At 39.9% G+C, this 24900-nt stretch overlaps 1 protein-coding gene across 5 annotated transcripts in view; it reads right to left on the bottom strand.

Annotated features, from left to right (window-relative positions):
- GRIA3 (glutamate ionotropic receptor AMPA type subunit 3) overlaps nucleotides 1-24900 on the bottom strand; it is a 569577-nt gene that overhangs the window by 194473 nt on the left and 350204 nt on the right. For all 5 annotated transcript variants that reach the window (XR_012493554.1, XM_074324305.1, XM_074324304.1 and 2 more), the window contains one exon: nucleotides 1114-1275. Coding sequence is in view for 4 of the 5 variants with exons in the window: in XM_074324305.1 (XP_074180406.1) it covers nucleotides 1114-1275 (162 nt within the window). In the remaining variant the exon portion in view is untranslated. The remainder of the gene's footprint in view (nucleotides 1-1113; nucleotides 1276-24900) is intronic.

The raw sequence follows: 24900 nt of genomic DNA, 5'->3' as shown, positions 1-24900 counted from the left end.
TTGAGGTGGCTTCTTCTGCATGACCTTAGTTGTAAGGCTTTGGTTGTACTAGACTTCAGGAAATTCTCAATAATGGTTTTTCTGTAGTTTAGTTGTAATTTTTATGTGGTCATGACAGGAGATAAGCTCAGCATTTACCTATTGTGCCATCTTGACTGGATCTTCTGTTCTCCCTTCTGTTCTTGCCAGGGAGGATGTGGATATGGGTATCTTGAAACCGTGAGAGAGGATATTTCCCCTACCCTTTCCTTTTTTTGGGAAGGGTCTTGACTCTACTTTGACCCCTTGTCTTGATCATAAGAGTCCCACAGCTATAGTACATACGTACTTTCATTATATTAAGGAGGAAAAATTTCAATTTCATTTCATACTTGAATTAATGTATTGAGGGAATGGTTACTTAAAAAAATACATTTGAAGGATCTTTTGTGTAACATAAATAACTTTCCCCTAATTTGTCTGTATTAATTCCTGATTTTTAAGAAGTAGTATTTTTAGCAATAGGGGAATACATATGAAAAAATGTGCACTTTAAGCCTGACTTCTACTTTTAATATTCCTGTCTTTATTTCATGAAAATGAGCAACTTAGACAATCTAATTATTTTTAAAGATAGTTTTGCAGGCAGAAAAAAAAAATTCTGTCCAATATATGTATAGGCAACTCACACTTTGTATTAGAGCCTAATTCACTGGGGTGTACTGAAATTCATGAAACTTAATAACATAAAGCAATCACATAAATAACGTAAAATCTAATTTTCTGTTTCAGACTATCAATCTCCCTTAGCTATTTCCACTGCCCCCATCTTTTGTTCAACTCAGGTTCTTGTAATACTGTAAGTTATTATGAGCATATTATGATGAAATTTATTAAAATATTAAGTTAACATTCCCCAATACTGGGTTTTAAAAGACCTCTTTCTTAATAGCTTTTTTATTTGGGAGTTTTGTTTTCAAATTCAATAGCATCAACCTGCGGTTTTATTTTAGCATCCTTGAAACAGTTTTGAGGGAAGACTACTTGATCACATGATTGCTGTAAATATATAAAGACCATACTGAGATGCTTTAAAAAGCTGGCCCAAGGTTTCTACATGCCATGGAACATTACCTTTAGTGGCGCATTCTTGGCTTCAGGGAATTCCCTTTCATCCAGTCTCACCCAGCGCTGTATGAACTGCTGAACCATAGGGTTTTCATTGTTGACAATCTGGAATCCTGTAATGTTGGCTCCGCCATGCATGACCCTTTCGAGCAAAATATCAGTAAAACCCTGGAAAGAGATTGAAAGAGAATCATGATTGTGGGAAGGAGTGAGTTGTTACTCACCATATTTGTTGATTAGACTGCTAAGGAGGAAATGAAAGTTCCTTCATTAGGATCACTCTTAAATTTAAAAAACCCTGGACACAATGTTTTATGTTATTTATATCTCAATTAAAACAACAACAAAAAACAAACAAAAACCCTGGATATGGACTACTTCTTAGGGCACTATGTCTCTGAAACTATAGGCATAAAGGAGAAAATATTCTTTCTTCCACTTTAGAGCCTGTGTCTATGCTGAAGGAAGGACAAACATAGATGCCAACTTCAAGCAAATGTTTTGATTTGTTTCATAACCTGTATTTTTAGTGTTTCTTCATTGAGTACAAGTAAAATGCTTCATGTAACTGGAAAATGTTTAAAAAGTTTCACCCTAACTAGAGGAATAAAAAACATTTCTTCAGATTAACATGCCCAACACAGCAGATTGCTTCAGATTCTCATGATGAGTACTTTCAACATTTGTGACTTACAGAAATGCCAAAGAGCAAAATTGATAGCTTGGTTGTATATGATGGTACAAACCCCAGGATATGTCTCAAATATGTCTATAAAGGAGTTTTTACAACCACTTCATAGCATCCGTCATTTTCTTCTTCTCTTGCTCTGGTTGCGATCTGGTGGCTCTGCCTCGTAAGCCTCCTGATGGAATCTCTTTATGTTCACACCAAGTCGTCTTCACCTGGGTACCATCAGTTCCACTGGGCATTGCTATTTTCCAGGACACCTCTCCCAGGAATTGTGCTATTTTTACTGGATACCTGTCTCTTGATAGTTGCTGCTGATATATTTCGGTCTTCAGTGGGCTGAAGCCAACATTTATATTCATTTATATTCAACATTGGGAGAATTCTTCCTCCCTTCTTTAGATTCTCCTTCCCAATATTTTAGTATAAATATATTAAATATACAGAAAAGTTGAAAGACTTGTACAGTGAACATCCATATAGTTACTACTCATATTTTACAATTAGTATTTTTCTATCCATCCACCAATCCTTTCATTTTTGGATGCATTTCAAAGTTGCAGATATTAGTTCATTTCACACAAAAAGACCTCAGTGTGCAAGTCATTAACTAGAGTTCAATGTTTGTTTGCAGTCCTTTTCCTCCTTCCCTCATTTCTTTCCTTCCTTTCTTCCTTTTTTCTTTCCTTCCTCCCTTCCTTCCTTCCTCCCTCCCTTCCTTCCTTCCTTCCTTCCTTCCTTCCTTCCTTCCTTCCTTCCTTCCTTCCTTCCTTCCTTCCTTCCTTCTTTTATCAGGTAAATTTGCATTAAACAAAATGTACACTTTTTATTTTCTTTATTTTCAGTTGTAGTTGACATACAATATTATATTATTTTCAGATGTACAACATAGTGATTAGGCATTTATATAACTTACAAAGTGATCACCCTGATAAGTCTAGTACCCTGTGACACCATATATAGTTATTAAACTATTATAGACTACATTCCCTATGCTGTACTTGACATCCCTGTGACTATTTTTTTAATGTTTCAATTACAGTTGACACTCAATATTATTTTATATTAGTTTCAGGTGTACAGCATTGTGGTTAGACATTTATATAATTTACAAAGTGACCCCTCTGATTAGTCTAGTACCCACCTGGCACTATACAGTTACAACATTATTGACTATATTCCCTATGCTGTACTTTACATCCCCATGACTATTTTTTTTTTTAAATTAAAGTTTTTTGGGGTGTCAATTGTTAGTAAAGTTACATACATTTCAGGTGTACAATTCTTTTTTTTTTTTTTTTTTTTTTTTAAATTTTATTTTATTAAATTTATTGGGGTGACAATTGTTAGTAAAATTACATAGATTTCAGGTGTACAATTCTGTATTACATCAGCTATAAATCCCAATGTGTGTTCACCACCCAGAGTCAGTTCTCCTTCTATCACCATATATTTGATCCCCTTTACCCTCATATATCACCCCTCTCCCCCCTTACCCTCTGGTAACCACTAAACTATTGTCTGTGTCTATGAGTTTTTGTTTCCTTTGTTTGTCTTGTTCTTCAGTTGTTTTCAGTTTTATACAACACATATCAGTGAAATCATATGGTTCTCGACTTTTTCTGCATGACTATTTTTATAACTGGAAATTTGTACTTCTTAATCCCTTTCACTTTTTTTTCACTGATTTCCTCAACCCCCTTCCCATCCGCAACAATCAATTTGTTCTCTGTATATAAGTTTGTTTCTGTTTCGTTTGTCTGTTTATTTTGTTTTTTAGATTCCACATATAAATGCAATAATATGGTATTTACCTTTCTCTGTTTGATTTATTTCACTTAGCATAATACCCGCTCGGCCCATCCATGTTGTTGCAGATGGCAAGATTTCATTCATTTTTATGGCTGAGTAATATTCCATTGTATATATGTACCACCTCTTCTTTATTCACCTATTGATGGACATTTTGGTTGCTTCCATAGCTTGGCTACTGTAAATAATGCTGCAATGAACATATGGGGTGCATATATCTTTTCAAATTAGTGTTTTGGATTTTTTTCAGATAAATACCCAGGAGTGGAATTGCTAGGTCATATGGTAGTTCTTTTTTTAATTTTTTGAGGAACCTCCAAAATGTTTTCTAGTGGCTGTACCAGTTTGCAATCCCACCAACAGTGCATGAGGGTTTCCTTTTCTCCACATCCTTGTTAACACTTGTTTGTTGATTTATTGATAATAGTCATTATGGCAGATGTAAAGTTATATCTTATTGTGGGAAATGCAAATCAAAGCCATATTACCTCACACCTGTCTTAAATGTGCCACTCAGTGAATTTTCATGAATGCATATACTTGTATTACTCAAATCCTCGTTAGTTTTCTTTTTTTGCATTATAGTTTTTTATTGAAGTGTAATAATCATATAGAAAAACTTACCTATCTTTTAGTGTATAACCTGATGAATTTTCACAAACTGAGTACAGAAATGTAACCAACATCCAGAAGCAGCTCCCCCCATTTTGTGTCTCTTTAGTCACCACCCCTACCCCCACTTTAAATTTTTTTATATTTCTTTAACATGGGCGACAAGGTAGTCTTAGAAAACACTTTAGTGAAACAGCTTTTTCAGTTATTATTCACATCTCTTTTCTATTACTTTTATAAATGGGATATGAGTCAATGGAGACTGGCCAAAAGCCAAATAATTTGCATCACTCAAAATCATTCCTCCTCTCAGATAATCACAAAGTGTTTTTTAAATTAACATTAACTCATTAGCATGAGTTTTCTTCCAAAGGCCTCCTTCATGAGAACAACTAAGACTCACTGTTTTATCCCATTTGCTCCCCCTGCACTGTAATCAGCATAGACACTTGCTTGTGTATAAAATCTAGCAGAGGCTCCAGTGGGTGCTTAAGCTTAACTATTACACAACTCCCTACTTCTACCCTCTAAATATATATACAAATAAAGAGCCAAGCACAAAACTTTGACAAATGGCTTTAATTCATTTACTGTGCCAAATTGTATTTGGCAGTTAACAGTATTACATAAGAACATTGACCAGCTGCCCACCTGCCTGCTGGTGGGGGTAAAGAGTATGCTCTCTGGTGCTCTCCTGCCAGGACAGAGTCCCAGAGAAGCAGTTTCCAGCCTCTGGGACTTGCATGGGAGGTGCTGGCTCGGGTAGTGGATGGCTATAGGCTGTGATTGGTTGGCCATCGGCTGTAACCAGTTAGCCAATTGGCTGCTGATGTAACTGCCGTGCCTGCATTAGTTGGTTGGCTGTTTGGCAGGCATAAAATCAGACGGTGGATTGCGGATGCTGTGCATCCTTCTTCGTGTGTCTCGCCCGACCGCCAGTGAGAATATAGTAGTATGACTCCCCTATTTAAGGCTCTGCGGGTATTCCTTTTTGGCCTCACCATATCCTGCATTCTTATGTGAGGAGTGGGAGCTGAGACCCCACGTGACACCCTGCATGACACATGGTACAGCGAGCAGGGTTTGGTGTTGGCGGAAACTCTCCATAAAATAATGGAGCAGTTTATACGTATGAAAACTCAATTTCAGAAGGCCCGTTAGGAGCTGCGCTGGGAACAGGAGGTGTGGTCTGCCTGGGAGACTAGAGCCTCCAGATGGCACACCACCCTCTTGGACATAGAAGGCGTCACCTTCCTTTTGGTAATCTGCTGCTGCTGCTGTAGGTTCCTACGGTTGCAGATATCTTGCACTGAGGCCTCCACTCAATCGGATGCCTGGCATGGTGAGCAGGATTCCGGCCTGGTAGAAATGGTGTCTGACTCTGGGGAGAAGGACATGTGGCCCCCACACAGTGTGTGGTACCCGGTAGCCACTGTTCTCAGAAGTTGGACCCCTGAGGAGGGATGGGAGGACATGGATGGCTCTCTGGCCAGCGTGGATGTTCTAGCTGAGTGGTTGCTGGAGGAGACGAAGGGTATAGCCAGCCTGTGGGATGGATGTTCTTCACTGTGTTGTGTCATAACATGGAGGACACACTTAATGAAATAGCTCAGGTGCAGGACCAGCAGCCCCCGGGGGAGGCTCTGGAAGCTCGAGAACATCAGTTGGAGGAGGTTGTGACCTCAGTGCAGCATAGCCCAGGTGTGGGACCAGGTATCCCAATGGGAGGCGTTGGAAGTTGGGGTCTGCCTGTTAGAGGAGGAGCCCCACAGTGGAGTCTCTGAGGCACAGGCAGAAGATGCAAGTGGAGACAATGTAGCTCCCAACCCCCAAGCCCGACCCATCTTGAAGCAAAAGGTAAAGCATGAGCAACCTTTGGGCCCCAGGGGCATTGCTGGCGATAACCCAGCTGTGACTGAGTTCACAACCTACACCCCTTATACTACCACTGAGTTGCAGGAGCTGGGGAGTCGGTACCTACAATGCCCTGGAGAGCCAGTCTCGGCTTGGCTACTATGTTTATGGGATGAGGGGGCAGACAGCATTTTCTGCTCTCCAGGTGAAATGGAAAAGCTAGCCTCAGTGACAGTGCATCGTCCCTGCGATGAGGGTTACAGAATTGCCATAGGTGGGCCCAAGACCAGGGCAACCACACTCTAATGGAGTGGCTCAATGCACAGTATGTGGAGAGGCTGGCAAGCTGCCAGACACTGTGAGTAAATGGCAATAATATACTGAACTTACTCAAATCATGCATGAAATGGGTATGAGACATGCTATGTTCAACCCTAATATGTGGAGGCTGGATGATGAGCTTTTTACAACCAGTATGAGAGATCTGGTTTTGGATACTGCACCTCCAAATGCTTTTGGATCCTTGGTTGCCATCTTACTCCCTATGTGGGGTGGTGGATCCATGAAGTTACCATTGCCATGGCCATGCCAGGGGATGTTGAAAGCTGGCGGTAAAGTAAGTTAAGACAGGAGGTCCAAAAATTTAAGACCTGGAAGCCCAAGTCAAAAGTAAGGGGGTGAGGTTGCGGGCCTCAGAGTGTAACACGCACGCAGATGTGGCGTGATCTCGTGGTAGCAAGGGATGATCGGGAAAAAATAGACCGACAACCCAATGCACTCTTGTTGGAACTTTGGAAACAGTTGCGTCCAGAACAGCAATTCTGGTGAAGCCTAAAGGAGAAGTCTGGGATAGTGCAAACCCGTGTTCTTCCAGGACTTCATGTGGCCGCTTGAGGCTGACTCCTTTCAGCTTGATTAGGGGTGGGGCCAAGGTACCGGGTCAGAGGGGATGAGTGGGGACCGGAGGCCCCACGTGGAACTGTCCATACATTGGTCCCCTTCTAATGTGCAGAGGGTTTTGGCACTAGTTGACACAGGTGCAGACTGCAGTCTTGTTTATGGGAACTCAGAACTGTTCCCCAGACCAGCAATCTGCATTGATGGCTATGAGAGAAAGACAGTGATGGTAAAAGCTGTTTCCTTACCATTGGGTATAGGAAGGCTTCCCTCCCATACCTACAAGGTGTATGTCTCTCTCGTTCCGGAATATATTCTAGGAGTGGACATGCTACATGGCCTCAGTTTACAGACATCGGTTGGAGAGTTCCATCTCTGGATCTGGGTGGTGAAAGCAGTGACACGTGGGCATGCTCACCACCCTCCTCAAGTGTTGCCACAGCCCTGGCGCGTGGTTACAGTGCGACACTACCGCCTGCCAGGAGGACAGGAGGAGATTGGTCGTACAATTTTGGAATTGGAGAAGGCACATGTTGTGAGGCCGACGCACAGTCCCTTTAACTCCCCAATATGGCCTGTCAAGAAGCCAGATGGGACCTGGCGAATGACTGTGGACTATAGGGAGTTAAATAAGACGACACTACCTTTGCACGCTGAAGTGCCTTCAATTCACGATTTGATGGATCGTCTGACTGTCCACCTGGGAACGTATCACTATGTAGTGGACTTGGCAAATGCTTTTTTCTCCATTGACATTGCACCCGAGTGTCAAGAGCTGTTTGCTTTTACTTGTGACGGGAAGCAGTGGACTTTTCATGTCCTTCCGCAGGATACTTGCACAGCCCCACTATCTGTCACGGGCTCATAGCCCAGGATTTGGCTCAGTGGGATCACCTCTCCTCTGTGGCTTTGTTTCACTATGTTGATGAAATTTTACTAGTATCTGATTCTCTTTCAGATTTAGAGCAAGCAGCTCCTTCTCTGCCGCCTGAAGTCACGTGGCTTGGCGGTGAACAAGGAAAAGGTCCAAAGCCCTGGCTTATCTGTCAAGTTTTTGGGTAGTGTGTGGTCGGGTAAGACAAAAGTCTTACCCGATTATTGACAAAATACAAGCCTTTCCCCGGCTGACCAAAGTTTCCCAATTGCAGATGTATCTGGGTCTGCTGGGATATTGGCGGGCATTTGTACCCCATTTAGCACAAATGGCAAGGCACTTGTATAACATGATGAAAAACGGGGCCTCGTGGGATTGGACAGAGTCTATAGAGCAAGACTTTGTTGCCACAAAATGGGCAATGCAGAAGGCACAGGCTCTGCAAGTAATAGACCCTGGTCGCCCGTTTGAACTTGATGTTCACGTAACCCAAGAGGGGTACGGTTGGGGCCTCTGGCAATGGCAGGATCATCTCCGGTTGCCAGTGGAATTGTGGAACGAAGCGGAAGTCCGCTACTCTCTAATAGAGAAACAGCTGGTTGCTGTGTACGCAGCCATAGTGGCCACAGAATCCATCACAGGAATGGCACAGGTGTTGGTTCGAACAAATTATCCTGTTCAGCGATGGGTCCATCCATGGACCCAGGGACTCAAAACGGGGGTGGCATAGACCACCACCCTCGTCAAGTGGGGTGCCTACTTGGAGCAATGTAACACCCTTAGTTCAAGCCCTTTGAGCACAGAGCTACAACAGGTCCTGGGGCCTGTGGAGCTTGTAGTCCAGGCTGAGCCAAGCGCTCTGCCTAGAGAGGAGGATTTGGAGCCTTTGCCCTACAGAGAAGGACAGCCCCCAGTACCTGAAGATGCCTGGTTTACTGATGGTTCTAGCCAAGGAGCTGCAGCCATTTGGGTGGCTATTGGTGTCCAGCCCCAAACAGACACCATTTAGTTTGACACTGGGATGGGCCAGAGTAGCCGGTGGGCTGAGCTATGGGCTGTGTGGATGATAATCAGCCACGAGCCTGAGCCCCTAGTTATTTGTACTGACAGCTGTGAGGTGTTCTGGGGCCTAATGTTGTGGCTCCCTACATGGAAACACCAAAAATTGTTGGTAGGACACCGTCTACTCTGGGGTCAAGCCATGTGGCAGGACCTCTGGGACCTAGGGCAGAGAAAGGACGTGACCCTAATGCATGTCACAGGTCACTCCCCCTTAGAGTTCCCAGGTAATGATGAAGGAGATGCCCTAGCACGTGTCCGATGGTTAGAACGGACCCCTGCCACTGATGTGGACTACTGGCTGCATAGGAAATTGCAGCACGCTGGAAGCCGAACCATGTGGCAAGTGAGCAGACGCTGGGGTCTGCCTTTGAAATGGCAGGAGATAGCAGATGCCTGCTATATTGTGCCGTCTGTGCCCAGGACAGCCCCCAAAGGCAGAGGCTCCCCTGGGTGACACAGCAGATTATGCGAGGGCAGATGCCTCTCACTCGCTGGCAAGTGGATTACATTGGACCCCTACCTAAGGCCTGCAATGCGATGTATGTGTTCACAGCAGTGGACACGGATACGAGGTTGATGTTTGCTTGGCCGTGTCTGGCTGCGGACCAGCAGCATACAGTGGTCACTCTTACACGACTGTGCGCCCTCTATGGCCACCCCCAAGTCATTAAAAGTGACAGGGGTACCCATTTTATTGGGCAAGAAGTGCAGCGCTGGGCTCCCAAGATGGACATGCAATGGTTGTTTCATACCCTCTACAATCCACAAGCAGCTGGCATGATCAAACGCTACAACGGCCACTTGAAGCAAGGCCTCCGGGTGTTAAAACACCCTCCCACGATGCATGACTTGGCTTTGCATCTATGGGACTTCTTGAGACTCCAGAAGGAGAGACCACGGAAGGGAGGGCCTGCAGCAGTAGAAGCTCTGCTACATCGAACCACTGCTTCCATTCAGTTATAGGTTACCACAAGTGAGACTCTGTTAAAGCCAGGCTATGGCAGAAATGGAAACATTTTGCTGCCAGCACCCACATGATTGAAAGCAGGGGAATGGCAGGAATGAACTTGGTGCTAGTGGGTCAAAAACCCCCACTGTCGGTGGTTGGGCCTGATGGCCCCATGGGGGCCTGGTTTGACTCATGATTTGCAAGTGACACCAGTGGTGGTGGCCGAGTGGCCACTGCAAGTGACTGTGGTATATAGAGGTCCCGATGCTGGGACGATTTTGTGGGGGAAAATATGTGCTCTCTCTATGGCGTATTATGGGGTCCCCTGTTCTGTTACTTGTTGAAACTATGCAAGGGACCCCAAGCACTGCCATAAAGGTCTGGTACCACAAACTGGAAAGGTGCCAGTGGCAGCCAGCCTCCTTTCCCAGGACAAAAAGCTGGCATGTATCCTCCCAGATGGAAGGAATTTGCCATTGTTGGTTCCTAAGACTGCTATTTCTTTCCGCCCATAAGTGCCTATAGGATTATACAGCACAGGGGCCCTCGCGGAAGACTCTTGTCATGTAGATTGTGCATTGAGACACGTAGGGGTGGAATGTGGAGACAGAGTCCAAAGAGCAGTTTCCAGGCTCTCAGCCTCACATTGGGGGGTATTGGCTCAGGTAGTGGATAGCCTTCAGCTCTGATTGGTTGGCCATTGGCTGTAACCGGTTAGCCAATTGGCTACTGATATAACTGCCATGCCTGAGTTGGTTGGTTGGCTGGTCGGCAGGCAGAAAAATGGACGGTGGATTGCGGATCCTGTGGATCCTACTTTGTGTGTCTCGCCCAGCCACCAGTGAGAATATAGTGTTATGACTCCCCTATTTAGGGCACCCTGGGTGTTCCTTTTTGGCCTCACCATATCCTGCGTTCTTATGTGGGGAGCAGGAGCTGAGACCCCACGTGACTCCCTGCATGACATCTCCCATGTCTTAAAAGCCTGGGCTGGAAAAGTGGAGCTCCCTTCCTTTAAAGAAAGGGGTTGAGAATGCTTCTGTCCCCATCCTGGTCCTCAAAGTCAATGGCCACAGCACGTACTAAGAAGCAGTATCTCTTTTGCCATTCACACTTCAATAAGCATCACACTTCTGTTTACCTAATACTCAGAGTATTTTAAAATGGCAACAGAGGATCAACAAAAGGGAGGGAATGAGAAAATATCCCAGAAGTCTCACATCTGCTTTAAGGCATAAGTGCCACCATTTCAGTTTGGTTATGCACCATAACACTCTTTTCCAGAAAGATAATAAAAGGAGGGTGCCAACTCAAATTTACCTCACCAATCATCTCTATTTCCAGGAGACCACTCTGCCACATAGGCCCCACATATTTCCACTTATATGCTTTTCTCTCCAATAAACATACTGTAATTTGGAAATATCTTCATATGCATACTCTGCATTCATCTCTCTACCACACATCAACCATAACACTGAGGACCTAGAAGTTTCTCAGTCAACCTATGTTTTATGACAAATATATCTGGGAATGAGTTCTGGCACACCTCAGACTGTAATCAGCTTGGCTGTCTTTGTGTGATGAAATGCATCCACATCAGCACAAATCAAGCCAGGGTAAGGTCACCTCAAGCTGTTCTGGCAGTCAAGACCTACTACTGACTGCCCTGAAAGCTTATCTGTGCATATGAGCAGAAAGCACTAACACAACTTCATAGAAAAATTGGAAAGAACAGAAGTGTGGTAGAAAAAGAAAGGAAGTAACGGTTATTTAGGGAGATGAAAGGAGAGATCTTGTTGATAAAGGGCAAGAGTTGGATGGCTTCTGGTTCATTTGTGTACGTCTTGCTTATTGTAATCTAATCAGACTCTGTGGCTTGAATGTCACCCTGGTGCTCTGCATTTAGATGTGGCAAACCATAGTCCTCTAGGTTGAGATGGATTCTCCCCAAACCTTTGAAAAAAACACTAATGCAGCAGAGCTGACCAAGAAATATCAAGGGATGTAGAAGTGGAAGAGAAGAGTTGAATAGTAGAGAAGGGAATATAAGAAAAGCTGTTCTGGCTAACAGGCAGACTTGGTTGACTTGTGATCATTTTTCTATTTCTAATGCCTTTTCAGAAAACAATTTTCGTTTTGTTTCACATATTGCTAAATTCCACAGTGCAACTGACCACTGACAGTCTCCAAGATTGTAAAAATTAAAATTGCTAGATTTCTCTCTTTTAATTGGCAACATACAAACTTCACATTTGGATATAAATGCCAAGTATATCTAAACCCTCTGTAAAAAGACTAACAAAAAGAAATGGGCATAAATGTCAATCATTATGTTCTTTTGTACACCTGAAACTAATTTAAAAAATAAATAAAATTTTTTTTAAAAACGACCACCAAACAGATAAAATAGTTAAACAAATAAAAGGGTGAAGACCAATAGTAGAAAGAAGTAAGTTAGGAGAGAGTTTAAGCTGTGGAGCAGAAATTTTGTGGCTTAGTCTCCCATTCACCTCAGTTGTATTGTTTTAAAATGTTCTGTTTTCTTTCATGTATTGCTACATTCTGTTGTAGTTGTGGACAAGCATAGTCCATGACACTTTGAAAAGTGAGGCCTGACTTTCCCCAAAGCCTCAGCAAAGACACAAATTCAGCAGAGCTGAGTACCAAACTTTCAAAAGTTAAGTGATGATATGAGCAATTTTTTTTGGAAAAGGGACAAGTGGTAAGCAGGGTTGTATTAGAATAGAGGTTCTGGTTCTTTCTCCTCTTTTATTTTCTTTTTCTTTTTAATATAATTATTTATTTTTCAATTACACTTGACATACAATATTATATTAGTTTCACGTATACAGCATAGTGATCAGACATTTATATAATTTATGAAGGGATCCCCAATTAGTCTAATATCCACCTGGCACTATACATAGTTATTACCATATTATTGACCATATTCCCTATGCTGTACTTTACATCCCCATGACTATTGTGTAACTACTAATTTGTACTTCTTAATCCCTTCACCTTTTTCACCCAACCCTCCAACCTCCTTCCCATCTGGTAACCATCAATTTGTTCTCTGTGTCTATGAATCTGTTTTTGTTGTTGTTGTTGTTTGTTTTGTTCTTTAGATACCACATATTAGTGAGTTCATATGGTATTTGTCTTTCTTTGTCTGACTTATTTCACTTAGCATAATACCCTCTAGGTCCACTCATGTTGTCACAAATGGTAAGATTTCATTTTTTTAATGGCTGAGTAATATTTCATTGTATTTATGTATCATTTCTTCATCCATTTATCTATTTATGGACACTTTGGTTGCTTCCATATCTCGACTATTGTAAATAATGCTGCAATAAAAATATGAATGCACATGTCTTATCACATTAGTTTCGGGGTTTCTTCAGATAAGTACCCAAAAGTGGAATTACTGTGTCCTTCTTTGTCTCGTTATAGCCTTTGTTTTAAAGTCTATTTTGTCTGGTATAAGTATTGCTACTCCAGAATTTTTTTTTTTCATTTCCATTATTATGAAATATCTTTTTCCATCCCTATACTTTCAGTCTGTGTGTCTTTCAATATGAAGTGAGTCTCTTATAGGTAGCAAATGTAGGGGTCATATTTTCTTATCCATTCAGCTACTTATATCTTTTGATTGCAGCATTTAATACATTTACATTGCAAGTAATTATTGATAGACATGTATTTCATGTCATTTTATTATTCATAGTTTTGGTCTTTTTTTCCCCATTCTTCTTCTTAAAGAAGTTCCTTTAACATATTTTACAATACTCACTAGGTGGTGATAAATTCCTTTACCTTTTTCTTAATTGGGAAGGTTTTTATCTCACCTTAATTTTAAATGATAGCCTTGCTGGGTAGAGTAATCTTGGTTGTAGGTCGTCACTTTTCATCACTTTGAATGTTTCATGCCAATCCCTTCTGGCCAGCAAAATTTCTCTTGAGATATCAGTTGACAGTCATATGGGAGCTCCCTTGTAGGTGAGTAACTGCTTTTCTCTTGTTGCTTTAATGATTCTCTCTTTGTCTTTAACCGTTGGCTTCTTAATTATGATGTGTCTGGTGTAGACCTCTTTGAGTTCATCTTATTTGGTATTACTACCTAAACTTTCTGAACTTGTACATTTATTTCCTTAGCCAGGTTAGGGAAGTTTTCTGTCATTATTTCTTTATATAGGTTTTCAATTCCTTGCTCTCTCTCTTCTCCTTCTGTTACCCCTATGATGCAAATATTAGTACACTTGATTTTGTCCCAGAGGCCCGTGAAATTGTCCTCATTTTCTTGGATTCCTTTTTCTTTTCGTTGTTCTGATTGGATGTTTTCTGCTGACTTATCATCCAAATCGCTGATTCAGTCTTCTGCTTCATCTAATCTACCGTTGATTCCCTCTAATGTATTCTTCATTGCAGGTATTGTATACTTTATTTCTTTTTTTTTTCTTTTTTTTTTTTTAATTTATTGGGGTGACAATTGTTAGTAAAATTACATAGATTTCAGGTGTACAATTCTGTATTACATCATCTATAAATCCCATTGTGTGTTCACCACCCAGAGTCAGTTCTCCTTCCATCACCATATATTTGATCCCCCTTACCCTCATCTCCCAACCCTCACACCCCTTACCTCTGGTAACCACTAAACTATTGTCTGTGTCTGTGAGTTTCTGTTTCTCATTTGTTTGTCTTGTTCTTCTGTTGCTTTTGGTTTATATACCACATATCAGTGAAATCACATGGTTCTCTGCTTTTCCTGTCTGACTTATTTCGCTAAGCATTACACTCTCAAGATCCATCCATGTTGTCACACATGTTCCTATATCATCTTTTCTTAGTGCCGAATAGTATTCCATTGTGTATATATACCACAACTTCTTTATCCATTCATCTATCGAAGGACATTGTGGTTGTTTCCATGTCTTGGCCACCGTAAACAAAGCTGCACTGAACATTGGAGCACATGTGTCTTTATGTATAAATGTTTTCAGATTTTTGGGGTACATACCCAGGAGAGAGAGTGCTGGGTCATATGGTAATTCTATTCGTAATTTATTGAGGAACCTCCACACTGCCTTCCATAACGGCTGCACCAGTCTGCATTCCCACCAACAGTGTATGAGGGTTCCTTTTTCTCCACAGCCTCTTCAACACTTGTTACTATTTGTCTTCTTGATGATAGCCATTCTGACTGGGGTGAGGTGATATCTCATTGTGGTTTTGATTTGCATTTCTCTGATGATTAGTGATGTTGAGCATTTTTTCATATGTCTATTTGCCATTTGTATGTCCTCTTTGGAGAAATGTCTCTTCAGGTCTTCGGCCCATTTTTCAATTGGGCTGTTTGTTTTTTTGTTGTTGAGTTGCCTGAGTTCCTTGTATATTTGGATATTAGCCCCTTATCGGAGGCACTGTTTGCAAAAATCTTCTCCCATTCAGTTGGTTGCCTCTTTATTTTGTCGATGGTTTCTTTTGCTGTGCAGAAGCTTTTAAGTTTCATATAGTCCCATTCGTTTATTTTAGCTTTTACTTCCATTGCCTTTGGAGTCAAATTCATAAAATGCTCTTTGAACCCAAGGTCCATAAGTTTAGTACCTATGTTTTCTTCTATGCAGTTTATTGTGTCAGGTCTTATGCTTAAGTCTTTGATCCATTTTGAATTAATTTTGGTACATGGTGACAAATAGCAGTCCAGTTTCATTCTTTTGCACGTGGTTATCCAATTCTCCCAGCACCATTTATTGAAGAGGCTGTCTTTGCTCCATTGTATGTTTTTAGCTTCTTTGTCAAAATTATCTGTCCATATTTATGTGGTTTTATTTCTGGGTTCTCAATTCTATTCCATTGGTCTATGTGTCTGTTTTTCTGCCAATACCATGCTGTTTTGATTATTGTAGCCCTGTAGTACAAGCCAAAGTCAGGAAGTGTGATACCTCCATTATTGTTCTTTTTTCTTAAGATTGCTTTGGCTATTCGGGGTCTTTTGTGGTTCCAAACAAATCTGATGATTTTTTGTTCTATTTCTTTAAAAAATGCCATTGGGATTTTGATGGGGATTGCATTAAATCTGTATATTGCTTTGGGTAATATGGCCATTTTAGGTATGTTGATTCTTGCAATCCATGAGCATGGAATGTCATTCCATTTCTTTGTGTCTTCTTCAATTTCTTTCAAAAATGTCTTATAGTTTTCAGCATATAAGTCTTTCACATCCTTGGTTAAGTTTATTCCTAGGTATTTTATTCTTTTTGCTACAATTGCAAAAGGAATTGTTTTTTGTATTTCTTTTTCTGAGATTTCATTGTTAGTATATAGGAAAGCAATGGACTTTTGTACGTTGATTTTGTAGCCAGCAACTTTACTGTATTCGTTGATTGTTTCTAATAGCTTTTTGGTGGAGTCTTTAGGGTTTTCTATATATAGCATCTTGTCATCTGCAAAGAGTGACAATTTAACTTCTTCATTCCCAATTTGGATGCCTTTTATTTCTTTCTCTTGCCTGATTGCTCTGGCGAGGACTTCCAACACTATGTTGAAAAGCAGAGGTGATAGGGGACAGCCCTGTCTTGTTCCTGAACGTAGAGCAAAGGGCTTCAGTTTTTCTCCATTAATTATGAGATTAGCAGAGGACTTGTCATATATGGCCTTTATTATGTTAAGATATTTTCCTTCTATACCTATTTCATTAAGTTTTTTAATCATAAATGGATGTTGTATCTTGTCAAATGCTTTTTCTGCATCAATTGATATAATCATATGATTTTTGTCCTGTATTTTGTTTATGTGGTGTATCACATTGATGGATTTGCGGATGTTGAACCATCCTTGTGCCCCGGGGTTGAACCCCACTTGGTCGTCATGAATAATCTTTTTAATGCATTGTTGTATTTGATTTGCTAGAATTTTATTTAGGATTTTTGCATCTGTATTCATCAGAGATATTGGTCTGTAATTTCTTTTTTATGCTGTCCTTACCAGGTTTTGGTATCAGGGTAATGTTGGCCTCATAAAATGAGTTAGGCAGTACTGTCTCTTCTTCAATTTTTTGGAAGAGTTTGAGCAGGATTGGTATTAGATCCTCTTTGAAGATTTGGTAGAATTCACTAGTGAAGCCATCTGGTCCCGGACTTTTGCTTTTGGGAAGGTTTTGAATGACTGATTCAATTTCGTTACTAGTGATCGGTCTGTTTAGATTTTCCAGTTCTTCATGGTTCAGACTTGGAAAGCTATATGTTTCTAAGAACTTGTCCATTTCTTCAATGTTATTGAGTTTGGTGGCATATAGTCCTTCATAGTATTCTTGGATGATCCTTTGTATTTCTGTGGTGTCCGTGATAACTTCCCCTTTTTCATTTCTGATTTTGTTAATAATGTCTTCTCTCTTTTTATGTTAGTGAGTCTAGCCAAGGGTTTGAAGGGGATCAAATATATGGTGATGGAAGGAGAATTGACTCTGGGTGGTGAACACACAATGGGATTTATAGATGATGTAATACAGAATTGTACACCTGAAATCTGTGTAATTTTACTAACAATTGTCACCCCAATAAATTAAAAAAAAAAAAAAAAAAGAACCAGGTCTTTGTCACATTAATTTTTTCTATTGTCTTTTTGTTCTCTATTACTTTTAGTTCTGCTCTGATTTTTGTTATTTCCTTTCTTCTGCTGACCTTGGGTTTCACTTGTTCTTCTTTTTCTAGTTCTTTAAGGTGTAACATGAGGTTATTTATTTGGGAGTTTTCTTGTTTCTTTTTTTTTTTTTTTTTAATTAAATTTATTGGGGTGACAATTGTTAGTAAAATTACATAGATTTCAGGTGTACAATTCTGTATTACATCATCTATAAATCCCATTGTGTGTTCATCACCCAGAGTCAGTTCTTCCATCACCATATATTCGATCCCCCTTACCCTCACCTCCCCCCCCACCCCCCTTACCCTCTGGCAACCACTAAACTATTGTCCGTGTCTATGAGTTTCTTGTTTCTTGAGATAGGCTGTAATGAGATAAATTTCCCTCTTAAAACTGCTTTCGCTGCATCCCAAAAATTTTGCTGGATGTATTTTCATTGTCATTTGTTTTTATGTATCTTTTGGTCTCTCTTCTAATTTCTTCTTTGACCCAGTCATTCTTTAAAGTATGTTGTTTAATCTCCATGTATTTGTGTTTTTTCCTGCTTTATTTTTGCAGTTGATATCCAATTTCAAAGCCTTGTGATCAGAGAATATGCTTGGTATGATTTCAATCTTCTTAAATTTGGTGGGGCAGATTTTATGTCCCAATATATGGTCTATCCTTGAGAATGTTCCGTGTACACTAGAAAAGAGTGTATAGTCTTATGTTTTAGGATGAAGTGCTCTATATGTGTCAATTTTGTCCATTTCATCTAATGTGTCATTTAGGGCTGCTATTTTGTTATTTGTTTTCTGTTTGGATGACCTATCTATAGCTGTCAATGATGTATTTAAGTCCCCTAGTATAATTGTGTTTTGGTCAATTTCTCCCTTTAGTTCTGTTAGTAGTTGCTTGGTATATTTTGGTGCTCCCTGATTGAGGGCATAAATATTGATGAGTGTTATGTCTTCTTGTTGTATAGTCCCCTTCACCATTATGAAATGTCCATCTTTGTCTCTTGTTATCTTTTTCACCTTGAAGTCTGTTTCATCTGATATCATTATGGCTACACCTGATTTTCTCTGGGTACCATTTGCTTGGAGTGTCGATTTCCACCATTTCACTTTTAAGTCTATGCTTGTCCTTGTAGCTGAGATGTGTCTGTTGGAGACAGCATATGGTTGGGTTTAGTTTTTTGATCCAATCTGCTACTCTGTGCCTTTTTATTGGTGAGTTCAGTCCATTTACATTTAGGGTGATTATTGATATGTGAGGATTTCCTGTCATTTTATGTTTAGTTTAATGGTAAGGCTGTGTGTATACTTTTTTCTGACTGGTTATTTTTCATGTTTTCTCCCTCAATTTTTATGTTTCCTGTTGTTTTGTTGAAGTTCTCACTGAGTTTGAGCATCCTTATAACCAATGTTTTGAACTCTGTGTCTCGTGGGTTGCTTATCTCAATTTTGTTTAGTTGTGTGTTTTTGTTTGTTTGTTCGTTTGTTTTTGTTTTGTTTTTTTTCCCCTGAGGATTTGATCTGTTCTCTCATTTTGGACATGTTTCTTTGTCTCCCCATTTTGGTGCCTTCCTGTGTTTGTTTCTATGTGTTAGGCAGGGTCACTCTGTCTCCCAGGCTTAGTAGAGTGGCCTTATGTAGTAAATATCCTGTGGGGTTTAGTGGCGTATTCTCCCAGGGCATCTGAGCCAGCTTCTCCAGCTGTGTCCCTTGTGTGTTTTGTGTGTGCCCTCCTGTTGTTGAGCCTTGGTTGGTATTTTAATATAGAGAGATTGACCCTCAGGATGATTGTTTTTGAGTACTGCCTGTGAGTATAGTAAAGGTCGTGTTGTGCAGGGGCTGACCCCACAGAGCAGGATTTTCTTTAGCAGGGTTTTGGTGCCTGCTCAGTCTGTTCATTGAGTGTGCCTTACATGCATGCAGCCATGTGGTACTCCAACATGTTTTGAAGCCAGCCACTGGGCAATATATTCTTAGTTATAAAATTTATGTTCAGCTAGACTTAAGGTGATTCTCAATGATGATTGTTCTGTAGTTTAGTTGTAATTTTTATGTGGTCATGGGAGGAGACAAACACAGTGTTTACCTACTGCACCCTCTTGACCAGAACCTCTTGTCCTTTTATTTTAAATTATTATTCTTGCTCATAATCTCTTGCTGGATTTCCTTTTTTGAGCTTTTCGTCTGCTGTCCTTTAGTATGGAAAATTGAGGACAAATTTTCTAAAATCTCTGTTACAACGTGAGCTGAACAGATCTGAGAATCATAGTTCCAGTAAGTAACAATGAAAAGAACAAGGGGAGAGAGTGGTAGGAAGCTGGTGGTTCCTAGTCTGCATTTTATATTTTTCCTTTTGTTGATCTTTACTTGAAGCTTGCCATGCAAAGTCTTCACTTTTGGGAAGTTTGATCCCCTGTCCTCCCTAACCCTTATAAAAAATTATTATAACTGGGTGGGCCATTCAGCACCAATCTCTAACAGAACAGGAGAGGTTAAGGTGTGTAGAAATGAATGTTATGTGTTATGTGATCACATCTAGGTCAGTGGTTAATTTCCTAACTCCTGGCCATGGTTTTCTTTCACATTGGGATCTACAACGGGGAGTTGTCATTCTTTTGTTTTTTTAATCTCTGAAGTATCTGGTCTTCTCAAAGCCTTTGTAAAATTGCCCACACAGATTTTGTCACCCAAAGACATTAGGTAAAAGTGAAAAAGGGAAATGGTGGGGTAAAATGTAGAGACAGATATTTTAGGAGACAGCTTCTGGCTAAAGAAAGAGGTTTCTTGCCTCCTATTCCCCCATTTCCTTCCTTCCCATGAATCACCAGCACTTGAGGATGGCCACCCATAATCTTCTATGTGGGGAATTTAGAGTCCCCAGTAGCCATAAACTTCTGCAAAAAAATCTAATGAAGTACAGTTCTGCTTTCAACACCCAAACCCAAAAGATATGGGATTGCAGGCATAGGGAGTGATAGAGGAAGGCATGTACCCTACCTATCTGCTTGACAGCTGTCAAATTATTCTCCATAGATAGCTACCTTAGACTCCACCCCTGAAGCTGTCTTTTACTGGTTAATCTTTATCATGTGACCTTCCCCAGAAAGTTCCATCTTCACTCCTCTCTGGCAGAGGCACCCATGTGTAGGACCCAGTTACCTCACCTGATTGGCTCTGACCACACTCATGAGGATTTCTCCTTCCAGGCATTCTTTAACTACTCCCACCTTGGCTTCTTTCTGTCCCACAGGCCAAGTCTCCTCCTTATACTTTATCCCCTTCCCCCATGCTGCTGTGAGTAGAAGTAGTGCAGTGATCAGACAGCAATACATGTGAATTGAGAAGGATTTTTAAAATTATTATTATCAGAATATCCCCATATTTAGAAAAAGTATAAGTTCGATTACTGCTTTAAATGTGTGATGAGTTTATAAATTTTTACTTTTAACTTATGACCTTGACTCAGACCTAAATTAAAAATTGGTTTAAAGTTCTTTAAGTCTTTTTAGTTCATTGTGACTTGTTTTTCAGGGTTTAAGTACCTGACCCAAGCACTTCTTCCAATGCCAACTGCCCCAAAAAGGAAAGCAAACCCATATCCTTTTATTTAATGTTTGCATTTTAACATGTCTGACTCTAAAAGGAAATTTCTGTGTTATGAATTATATTTCCTCACTGAGCTTCATCTGCTATTAAAAAGTATATGCTGAGCGAAACAAGTCAGACAGAAAAAGCAGAGAACCATGTGATTTCACTGATACGTGGTATATAAACCAAAAACAACAAAAGAACAAGACAAACAAATGAGAAACAGAAACTCATAGACACAGACAATAGTTTAGTGGTTGCCAGAGGTTAAGGGGGGTGGGGGGTGGGGGGTGGGAGATGAGGGTAAGGGGGATCGAATATATGGTGATGGAAGGACAACTGACTCTGGGTGATGAACACACAACGGGATTTATAGATGATGTAATACAGAATTGTACACCTGAAATCTATGTAATTTTACTAACAATTGTCACCCCAATAAATTTAATTAAAAAGAAAAAAAAAGTATATGTATTAAAATAATATATTTTTCCCAAAGATAAAATGTATTCCATTAAATTTCTTTGATTTTTTTTTTTTGTGGCGAAAGTGGCTTATTTTATTTAAGCAGGTTTCTGTTTTATAGCAACTGCCCTATCCCTTCTCTGAATCACAGCAGTTCATTTTTTTGTTGTTGTTGTTGAAAACCAGTTTCTTCTGGCATTTCTCATCTAACCAAAGATATTAGAATTTATTTTTTTGCCTTTTTTCCATTTTTAATTTTGAGTGAAGGGGGGGTAGGTAGTCATGAAAATTCTCATATAGCTGGGCTCTGAGAATCTAATTTTTTAAGAGGATACAATTTATCATGCATAGTACCTCAGCCAATGAATTTGTTACATTTTGAGGCTTTAGAGTCTGTAAAACAAATTGATTCTAGCTTTCCTGTGGAATTTTTAACTAGAATTCACTTTGGATGAGACATCAATGAGAGTCCAATTAGAACTTCTCTTCTACTCTAGAACCCGTTTTCTAACTACCTGCCAAGTAAAGTAACTTCCATATTCCATGTGCATCTTAAAAATAATGTGCCCCAAAGCAAAGATATTATATTCCCTCAAAATATTTTCCCCTTCTTGTATCCTTTCAATTAATGGTACTTTAGGCCTATAATGTTACTGGGTGTGGGGCTCAAGTACCTGTATTTTTATAAACTCATCAGGTGACTCTGAAGCACAAGTGGGTTTGAGAATCCCTGGCCTTGATTATTGTCCTAGTTTTCTAGTTGGTGCCCTGAATTCCGGTTATTTACCTCTCCAGTTTATTCTTTACATAATAGATTTACCTTCCAAAAACACAAGTTAGTACATAATACTCCTTTCCTTAAATCATGGCAAGGATTCCTTACTTTCTACAGACATATCAACAGTCAAAAATCTTGACTTGGCCTTCAAGGATTTCCATTATCTGTTATATTTTGCTTCCCTGAACTCATCCATACCATTTCCTTCTTTATACCTCTTGTTGTAACCACACTGTGCCCTTTTTTCTTTGGTTACTTTGTCTAGAAAAAGCCCCTACTTCATCACTTACAGCTCTGGCTGTCTCTATTGAAATGTCATTCTTCCAGAATCATTTCATTTAGTAAAATAATGACTAAAATCATCAATATCAAATTTGTCTCTGTAATGTCTACCAGGTAGTAAGAAGGCCAGTTTATGCCCCTTTTTTGTGCCCTAATCATTACACAGGCTCCTGCACATTGTTGACTTTTTATGCTCTTTTGTCTATTATTATTGCATGCCTTTCCATGCCTTCTGTGTAATAGGTATGTGTGCATATGCCACCACATTATTGCTAAATGACTCCAAGTTTCCAAATTCCCTGCTGTACTACATGGAATTTCTGTTGAGCCCATTTTATTTTTTCCATGGGGATTTTAATAATTAGAATTGATAATCAGATACTCAATGATTTTTGTGTGCTTAGACTAGAATTATCAAATTCTAGTGCTATTTACATTTCACCAACTCCATTTGATTGAATTGTTGTTTTTTTGGCTAACTGCCATGGTGGTTATCTTTTCCTTCACTTAGGTCAGTAAACTGTGTGCAGAAGGAGATATTAAAAGAGGTGGGAGAAGACAAGGAAAGATGGGAGAGAGTCCTACTGCTCCCAGATAGGGTGATTTGAAACTTTATTTTCTCACTGTCTATGTTCTAACTACACTTGACTATTTGCCTCTGTGCAACAATGGGAATACTTATTGGATATATGAATATAAGCTCCAGAAGTTATTCCTTTGAGAGGGAAACTACTCATTTAGATTTGTAAGTTCTGCTATACTTCATCAATTATATCACTTCTCAATCCCATCACATCTGTTTGTTTAATGTAGTGCACTATTGCCCACATCTGAATGCGACCATATAAAACCAACCATGACCTTTGTGCCTAAGAAGTTCATACAGAGCCTTGTAAGCTACCTTTGATTAATTCTCCAAGGCCATCTTTTATACAGAAATTGGTTACACAGCTGGCATCCAAACACAGATTGTCCCTGATCTGAGAATAGTCACACAACCCAGTCCTCCAAATATTCAGATGGCTTTAGTATTATCCTGTCTCCCTTGATTTATATATACTGAAATTCAGTTTTCTTCTAGCAGTGTAAATAATTGAGAGTTGGAAATAAATATATTCAACACTTATTTTTAGGATATGTGGAGATTTTCTTCCTATAATACTATACTTAGGGTACATTTTGTACAGAGAGGAAAACAGACAAGGTAAGTTGGGTGACTTCCACTGAGTTGGTGGTAGATTATGGGTGAAAAATGCAAAAGATGGCTTACCTACAGGGAAGATAAAAACAGTAGAATGAGTGTTGGGAAGCTGGCAAAGACAAGTATCTGTCTCACAATTTGGATGAAAGCTGGCTCTGCCTTTACTGTCATTTGAATTGTTCATCTGGGTGATGCTTTTATAGGGAAATGAACATTAATTGTGGTAACTCAAGTTATCAGGTTGCTAATGAGAGACACAGGTCTTTTTCTAGAAGCAACTCCATCCTCCTGGGAAGGTGTAATATGTGGGGTTGAAGATTGCACCATATAAATTAGCACTTGATTACAGGTTACTTGTATTTTTCACTCACTGTTTTGTTCTCTATTCCAATTAACAAATATACTTTGACACCTCTTAAATACTATCTGTTGGTATAACAGTAAGCCATCTCAAACTTGGTCCCTGACCTCACAGCACTTTAGTCCAGTGGGAGTTACTTGTATGAATATACAAATAATTACAGGTATGCATAAGTGCTATTAGTAGGAAAAATAACCTCTCATCTCTTTTTTATTAACAGCTATATTGAGGTATAATTTAAATATCAGAAGTTCCATCCATTTGACACTGATTTTTTTTAAAGCAAAAATTCAGATTATGTCCCTCCCCTGCTTGAAATTTTTTAATGTTTTTCTTTTGTTGTTGAAAAAAAGCTAAATACCTTAACCAGGCCAACTAAAGGCTTACATAATGAAATTTTTGTCACTCTGCTCTAACCCAAATTGCCTTCTGATGGTTCAGAGAAGGTGTTGAGATCTTCTCTGCCTCAGGACTTTGGCACATGTTGTTTCCTATACTTTGCATGAACATTCCCTGATCCATCATATAACTGGACATGACTCACCATTCAGATCATTGTTTCAAAGTCACCTTTTCTAAAGGCCTTCTCTGGCCATGCTATGCAGAGTTTTGACTCCCCACACTCTGCCTTCTCTTCACTCCCTGTCCCAGCACCTGTTCTATCACCATGCTAATTATCATGAACTATAAAAGTTTGGTCTGTCAAATATGATTATAAGGTTCT

Source organism: Rhinolophus sinicus, chromosome X, assembly GCF_036562045.2.
Source record: "Rhinolophus sinicus isolate RSC01 chromosome X, ASM3656204v1, whole genome shotgun sequence".
NCBI lineage: Eukaryota > Metazoa > Chordata > Mammalia > Chiroptera > Rhinolophidae > Rhinolophus > Rhinolophus sinicus.
The sequence above is the reverse complement of the archived record's forward strand: the minus strand, read 5'-3'. Positions and strand labels throughout refer to the sequence as shown.